At 33.4% G+C, this 9140-nt stretch overlaps 1 protein-coding gene across 1 annotated transcript; it reads right to left on the minus strand.

The window, feature by feature from the left end:
• Window positions 1-6882: 6882 nt before the first annotated feature.
• Window positions 6883-7905, minus strand: LOC130440674 (uncharacterized). The gene has a single exon (XM_056773938.1). The coding sequence runs from the start codon at window positions 7903-7905 to the stop codon at window positions 6883-6885; it is 1023 nt and encodes a 340-aa protein (XP_056629916.1).
• Window positions 7906-9140: the final 1235 nt, after the last annotated feature.

The following is a 9140-nucleotide window of genomic DNA, read 5'->3' on the forward strand; positions in this document are numbered from 1 at the left end:
TAACTTGTTCTCTGGCGAATCGTAGATGGACTAGGGTTAGTTTGGGACAAGTAACTGGTCAGAAGATTAGCTGCGGTAAATCTTCTTCTGACTGTCCAGCCACTCGCGTTTCTTTGAGCTCTTGTTGGAGCAATCAATCAGGACTTTCTCTCGAATGTGGAAGAGATTGCAGATTGTTTCAATTCTTGTATTTACTTATCGATATAAAATGATTCTTGATCGAACAATCGAATTATCGAATCTCCTATTTTCAGGTTGCGAATATATTTTAGGAAACGTGGAATATTCTTTTTAATTTTTCACCCCGACATAAAGTTGTTTGTGATAATCGCAGTTCGCTAGTCTTTACGTAAATCAACGTTGAGTGTGTTCGGTCGCGGTTTTTGCCTTTAAAATATTTTCTACATACAGTAACTATCCACTTAGTCGTGGGACAGAGCCGACATATGTGACAACTCTCCATTCCACAACAATGAATCACAAATTTAATCTCGCAAATGGATTCAGACCACATCTAGAACTCAACTAACCGCCGGAGCAAGGGGTCGGCCATATTGCCGCTCGCATACGTCAACGTTTTCATAACCTCAATCTTTTGGAACAACTTCAACATATTGGAAAAAGTAAATGATACGTCTATCGAATATGAGAAGAAGTTGAAGGAGAATTTATTTATTTTCTTTTTCGATTCTGTACTAATTTATTATAAAATGTTTCTAAATCGAATCACGTCAATAATAATAATAATTGAAACGCGTTTAATTTCTCATAAATCCTCCTTGTTTCCATACCCCATTTGTAAACAAAAATCCTAACCTAATTTGTAAATCTGTCTTCATCTATTAAAAGTCAATGATGTGTATGGCATCCGGCAACATACAAAAAGGGGTCACGTGTCTTTCCGTGTCCAATCTGAAAGCATTCATTGCGACGTAATTAATTCTACACGCCTTGTAAGCGCAGCCGCTTTCAAAGGAACCGTGACATAAGATTACATGGGAGAAACTTGGTAACAACTATTGATATAGGACGAAACAACACATTTCGTTAATAATGTTGTTTGGAGATTATGGTCGAAGGAATTGTGACGTGGGAATGGAAACGTCAAAAGTTAAATATACACGTGAGTTATCGAATTCGTTCTATAAAAAATTTATGGGCGAAATAAATATCAAGAAAACATTAAAATAAACGATTTTTAAAAGATATATAAAGTTTGCTACGTTTCTAATGGAAAAAATCGTTTATTAGCTTAAATTACATAAGAAAAAAAAAGCTTTGAAACAAAATTAATGAATAAAAACGTCTAGTAACGATGATTTTTACCATTTTTGATATCTAATTGATAAAAATCCATCATTAAATCTAGTACAAAACGCGAAAAAAAAAATGAACGTGGTACAAACAAGCTATAAGCCGTACATCATGACAATGGCCATATCAGAACGACAGCCCATATTTCAAAAATTCAATGTTTTAACTCATCACCAGCGATACTGACTGTTTTGAAATATTTATGAGAAATGTTGCTGACAAACATTTGATACGAAAAACCCTATTCCGCACGCTCAAACTGTCAATATTTGATTTAATGTTCTTTAACATACAAGGTAATTTAGAATTTCGAACGTAAACAGAATAATTATTCGTAATATCGGTTAAATGACTTTTTCTGAAAATAATACTACGTCATATTTAGTAGGAGATATAAAATATCTAAAATAAAACAAAAATCCGATGTCAAAACGTCGAAAAACTGTAGGTATATTGGTTTTTCATGAAACGAGCTGGAGTCGAAAAATAATTGTTTTATTGAGGAGTTTCTTTGGAAAAAATTGTACAAACTGGACTATACGGTGTAATACGAAGTGTAATTCGTCTTGGGGAAGCTGTGGTTTTTCTTCGACATTCCGGAGTCAAGTGATATGGATCCATTGTCTCATTTTGATGCAAAAAATCTGATTTATTACGTGTTAACACGGCCAAACTTTGCTCTGAATCATCAACACGTTGTTGTTTTTGATCGAATGTGAGTAGACGCGGCATCCATTTTGAAAAAATCTTTTTCATGGTCAAATGTTCATCCATAATTGTAAACACGCTGCCTTCTGATACCTTTATGATCAATTTACGATTAGATATAACCAATTCGTGGACTTTTTTGTTCAATTTGACGACCAGAACGTTTACCGTCCTCGGTGTGTGTACGGCCACGTTTAAATCCATCTAACCAATAACGAATTGTTCTTTTCGATTTAGAAGAGTCCGGAAAACACTTTTGAAGCGATTGCTGAGCTTGTACATCAAGAAGTCATAATAAATTAACACACGAAATTATTTTGAAATGGTTGTCACTTTTTTACGACTAATCGAAATGTTATGACATTTGACACATAGTATTTCATAAGTTGGTACTTCATAAACGTCATATGGTTAATGGCAGCGCCATCTGTGTGTCAGTCACACGATTTATTGAGTGATGTAATAGCTTGTATATATGCGATACCGATTTATGGTTTTCTTTCAAAAATATTTAGAAATCTGTATTTATTACCTCGTATATACATACTGTGAATTAAAAACAATATTTATTACCTTCTTTTATACCTAAATCACTTAATACCGAAAGATAATGTGAAAAAATAAATCTTCGAGAGAGTATTTTCACCATCGCATTTTTTTTTGATAATGAACTCTTAAACACAGTTCACCAAGCGCATTTTCAAAAAAATAATATGATTTCCGTCCCATTTCAGAGATTTATTCGACGGCATTTACTTACTCGAATTGTTTTAATGAGAAAATCAAAACTTACCTTCTTTATTGTGTTTGATACAAAAAAAAAATACTTTTTTGATGTTTCATTTCGAATTTGTTCGAAAAGTCTTCAGATTATTACAATATTTTTTAATTTCTAGTAGATTTTATTATATTAAATATTCAGGAAACCGAAAATTATAAAAAAACCGGCTCCAAGAATCGTCGACTACTACAGGGCGTATTTGAAAATACGTACAACTTGAACTGAATAGATGATAATTTTTTACCCAAATTTTTGACAAAACCCGTACGCGGTTCGTACAAATTGGAAATTTTCTCATATATAATCTGAATAACCGTCCAAAAAGCGATCCCGACCCGTAGTAAATAAATGCAAAAACGAGGCGGCATCGCCGCGACACGGGTCACTTGATCTACGGGTGGATGTCTATCGAAAGGAAACCTAGTGCTCGTTAATTCGAGAAAATACAATGGTGACAGGAAAGCACATGTTAAGTTTAGTTTGTTAATTATGACGTCACGTACAATGGAGGCGCTTCCGGAAAATCCGCACCCGGAAATTCGAGAGCCGGTCGTTGGGATTCTCGTCGTTACTGGTCGGTTTACCAATTTGCCGAGGACCTGCTACTGAAAATTGTTGTGGAAATAGTCCTGGAAATAACACGAACGGAATAAAATATCGCGAAAAAAGCTTCGAACTCGCACAGTACAAAAAATATGGTACCAAACGCCCCATTTTATTTCATTTATTATTGTTTTTTGATTTTAAAAATTATGTTTAAATTTTTAGCTTCCAATTTTCGTTTTAACCCATATTTACTTCTCACATACTAGTATAAAGACTTGGCTGCTTATATACTCACATCTCGTCGAAACTTACATCGACAAAATAAATTTTTATTAAATGAACCAAATCCACGTCTTCAAAACGTCTTATTCTTTTCTAAATCTTTTTTTTAATTTCCTAGGAGGACGATTCAATACGACAAATTCTACCTCTTGGTCCAGATACTTTATTACGTCGCTTGAACACATTTCTAAATTTTGTATCAGGTTTTCGGTTATGTCAAAACTACAATCACACGCTTTTCTTTTTGTCTTTTTCTTCACAATAAGTGTTTATGTATGCGACAACCTCCTCGTCTCTTTCCTGCAAGTAAAACTTTGAGGTTAGGAACAACGTCGCGTATCGTACCGTTTCCTTTAGTCCACACTGTATATTTCATCGCGGCTCGTAAATATTAGAGACAAAAAAAGTTTGTAGAGCTAAAGAGGAGCGTTACGTTTATCTCGACGAAATAAAAATGCATTCGAATATTTACTGTATACACGAAACACATCACCGATTATTTTGTTAAAGCCAGAGGCGGACTGACAAGTTTTAATCGTAAGATAACAAAAAAATACTTTTTTAGATATCAAAAAAAAAAAAAATGTTTTCTGACGAATTTATACTTCTAGTTAAATACTAAAGGATAGTGGGAATGTAAAATGCAATGTTGCCAGCTCTAATACCTCCAGTTTCGCGGACATTTCAAAATATACAGTAAAATTGTTTGTTAACACAAATTAATTTTTGTAAATACATAATCACGTCTAGTTTATTATCAAGTTTAAGATTTTCAAAAAATTAATTCTTTGTCGACTTCCCACCATATATAAAAAGCAGAGTAATAAAAAAATACCAGAGAAAATAAGGGAGAATAGTTTTATCAAAAAAATTTAATTTTAGTTTAATCTTTCGTTGTACAAAAAGGGTTGTACAACGGTTTACAAGGGTTTCAAAGTTAATTCCGTTTTCGATCTGTCAAAATTCAAAATGGCGTCAGTATAATATAATAAGCGACGTTGCCGCGTTTAATAATTTTACCTGAATCTAAAGATATTCACGAATTTATTGTCCTGGCCGTTTCTCCTGCCACTGATTCTTTACTGGGAGTCGCGTGGAGATCGGGGACAAATGGAGAAGGGGGTAAATATCGTCTACTGCAACTCGCTTATCACGGTATTCGCGCACCATTAAATCCAAATCATGTTAGCCGTGATTCAAACATTATAAAATGATCACTTCATTTCACAGCCACCTATTGTTTAAGAGAGGGTTAAATAATTGAATGAAACGTTCCGGGACGATTCGAGAGCGGGGCGGTAAAAAGGGGGAGGGTTTTGTCGAGTTGCTGATGCCGGATCCTGCGGCGGATGAGTTATACGACTCCTAATCGACGTCGGCGATGATGTCGTTAACGATGATCGTTCTGATACAATTTTTAAGAAATTTTTCGAAATATATTTCGGGGGAAAGACGTAAATAATATTCCAGGTACGAAATATAGGGTAAAACTCGCAATTTAAACAATCTAGATTGGGGTTTATCATATTTATTCCCTTTTTCTTTATTTTTACCATCGCACCAAGTTTTGTTTCAAATTCCAACTCGTGATCGTGGTTGTCTTAAAGATTAGACAACTCGGAAGATTATTCGGCTCGTGATTCGTAATTCGATGTTTCAATTATGAAATTTGAAACAAAAATTAAATATATATTTACAAATATAACAAAACGCATGAAAAACAATTAATAAATTTAATATATACACGGACTACCTTTTCATTTACCTGAAATATCCCCGTTTCGAGTTCATTTATGACGTATAACAGTATTTGTAAGGTTTTTCTTGGTATTTTTTTTTTCGTGAAACAACAGAGGAAGTTACTAGGCATATAATGAAGCACCTACTCGACAAAGATCATGTATATTATGGATAGATGGCGGATTTTTATCACTATTCCTAATTAACTAGAAAAACTAATTTATTTTAATCACGTAGGCCATCTTAGGGTGGACCTCGCTAGGATAACCTGATACGAAATCATCATCAGGTTGGCCCTAATAAGATTCAACCTGATAAAGTCATCAGCAGACAATTTTAGTCGGGCTGATGCATCAGTATTCAGGAATAGCATTAGAATCAAAAATAGGTTTGGAGAGTGCGACTTGAACCTGGGACCGCTCGCATGCGGGCCTCGTACTCTAACCACTACACTATGGAGACCTTAATAAGACGATTTTTTACGCAGTACTGCTTAAAAGTGCGTCTGAAGTCATTATTTTACGTAAGATACTGAAAAAAATAATTTTATGAGGAAAATTATCATTGAAATTAGCTGTATTTTGATAAAATTTTCGTAGTAGACAAAATATTGTATACAATTCGCGTGTAAAGACCTTATCGCACGTCTAAATTATCCAGAAATTGGAAACTTTGATGTAAATTGTATGTAGCTCAAAAATTTGATATTTAATTATAATTGAGGTAATTTTGAAATATTTATGAATTGTTTTGAACAATAAAAGACCAGTTATAGTTTTGAAATAACTTTATTAAAATGAATTCGAATATTGCACAAGAGTTTTAACAAAAATCAACAACAGAAAATGTACAATGTATATACAAAAGTTTAGAAACTAATCCAAGAACGTTTTCAAGATAAAATGTATATATTAAAAAGTTTTTCATCCCAAAATTTAATTTTTTATTCTCCAAATTCGTTCTAAACGGACTTTATACAGTTTTTTAAAGTAATTTTTTGAAATGAAAAGAATTATTGTACATCACCGATAATATTACGTTCGTGAACAGTTTTTTCAGTGTATATTGCTTTAACATACACGTTTGACCGCTTATACTGTCTAGTAACTTTAATTCTAATAATTATAACAACGTTATAAACATTTATCTACTTCCGAAAAAGTACATACATACATTTTATTCATTGTTCTTATATATTTACAGCATATCTACAATTTAAAATTGTACAGCGAGAAAACAAATTCCGACAAGCACGCATTTTCACAATTGGCTTCGTCAAAAAATGTTTTAAAACGAAAATTAATGGTAATTTCGAGAATAAAAGTTATTTGTCATGTAGGCCAAGCAACACAAAATTTTATTTATAGATCTAAGGAGCATAATAATATGAAAAATGTAATTTTCACTTGTATAACAGTTTTTTTTTGAAATTTGAACGATTTCAATTACAAATAACTTGGAATTTAGAAAAATATCGTCGGAATGATTAGTTAGAAAACAATTTTTTTCGTTTAAAAACCTTTCTTTACACAATTATTATCTTTCGTTTCATCTTCGGCTTTATCTTGATGGGCTGTCATATGTCTAGTTAAATGATGTCTTTCCCTAAAGGATTCTGCGCAAACGGGACATTTTAATTTATCTTCGCGTTTTTTCCTCGTGCTTTCGGCGGCTTCGCTCTTGTGATGGGATCTCATGTGGTACACCAAATCCGAAGTCATTCTGAATGAGATGTTACATTTGGCACAAATATTTTGAGCCGGTAAACTTAGGGCGGCTAAAGACGGCGGTAGAAGTGAGGTTAGAATAGCAGCGGCGGGGTTTCTTATATCCGGCGGTGTCATCTTCAACATTTCCGGATTGGGAAACTGCGGATAACTGTAGGGTAGATCTGGTCTATATATCGGTCTGATTTTGGCGTAATTGGGTTGGATTAGGTCGGGTTGCGATTTGAAAAAGTTGTTTTCTAAATTGGCGGCGCCGGTTGTGGGGAAACTTTCTTGTAGAAATTGATTTTGATATGCCGCTTGTTGGTTTTTGAATATTTGATTAGGTGATAATATCGTTGTGAAATTTTGGTAGGTTTTATTGATTATAGGAGGCGATGGACTCAAAGAGCTTTGGTAACTTATATCCGGAGATGTGCTTAAACTTGGAGAAAGTCTGGAGGATTCTTTGAATAAATTAACTTTAGTAAACGCGCTTTTTTGATCGTTGGAAGTTGATAAAGTTTTCGATCGAAGTTCGTCTGCGTATTTCGTTTTAACCAAATTGGGATCGTCGAAAATTTGTTGTTTTTGCGTAAACAACTTTTTATACTCACGAGGCGTTTCTATAACGTCGATTTCCTCATCTTCTTCCGTACTACTACAACAATTTTCGAAATTTTTATGTAGTTTCTGTTTCTGTAGGAGTTTTTCGTCTGGTAACATCAAAAAAGCCACGTCGAAAGGTCTTTTCACTGGTTTACTAGATATTTGGTTGAGTTCTTCACTGTGCAATTCACTTTTTAACATTTTCGGTGCAACTTCCATCACTAAAAACTACGAAAACTCTTTCAAAAAAACATTCACGACTTCCTTCGACAAAATCTGTAGACTAAATGCGGAAAAACGATACTAGCGGGTACAAATATTGTACAATATCTATTCCTACCCTTCAAAACAGCTTGAAACACACCCTTATGTCGGATAGAGATGATCGTATCCTAAATGGTATGGTATAGAAAGCGACGGGTGATATACGTTTAGAAAAGCACATTTTGTATAAAGCTCCTATAGGGGTAAACTTACGTTTCGTAGTAAAAGCGAACCAATAGCGTTTTAAGGGAAGGCGGAGTTGGGAAATACGTTGCTCCAATACGGTTTTATATGTTCAGATGGGAGTCGTAGTGAAATTTTTGGGGTACGGATTATATAGGATGGACATATTGAAACGATAACTATATATTTAGATAGGTAATTGGGAATTAAGGGTGTGTGGGTATTCCTTTTCTATTTATTTAAACCCCAATATGAAATTTACATAATATTTTATTCGTTAATCATATATTCCGTCTAGTTTTCGAGTTAATCTAACCTCAAAATGTGATAAATACGAAATTCAGTTCACTATCTGGACCGAAATACCACTTCGGCTTAACTCGTGCACTTCCGGAACTCGACACTAAATTATACGCGCGGTTTTTCCAAAATTCTGATGTATATTTGACCACCCTCGTATTTTACCATCTAATTTTTAAATTTTAATTACCACAACAAAAAAAAATCAAGTGAAATGTCTCGATACGTCATTTTGAACATTATCCAAATTTTTCCAATGCATTAATTTTCGTATTTTCGTTTTTTGCATCGTCGTGATGTAAAATAATGCTTTTTCAATTGACCACCCTGTATATCAAGAAATATTCATTGAATTGAGTTGTTGAAAACGAAACAAAAATTTAATATATTTCATTTATGATCACTAATGAGTCGATTGGCTATTTATAAACATTTAAGGGTGTTTTATAACGAAAAGAAGATTATTTTGAAATCTAATAGTTATTAGTTTCAATTAGAAAGAAGCGAAATGTAAAATTAGCTAAAAAATATGGAAAAAATGAAATATTTAGCATCCCAGATGGGTCAAACAAGCTAAAACTTCATTTGCAGATGTAAGGATCATAAAAATATTGAATTCTTACTATAAGCTCTAGTCATTTCGAGAATAAGGAATTTATTTTTAATTTTGGTCGATTTTATACAATGTGAAAATAAAAAACGGTCCA

Source organism: Diorhabda sublineata, chromosome 2, assembly GCF_026230105.1.
Source record: "Diorhabda sublineata isolate icDioSubl1.1 chromosome 2, icDioSubl1.1, whole genome shotgun sequence".
Classification (NCBI taxonomy): Eukaryota; Metazoa; Arthropoda; class Insecta; order Coleoptera; family Chrysomelidae; genus Diorhabda; species Diorhabda sublineata.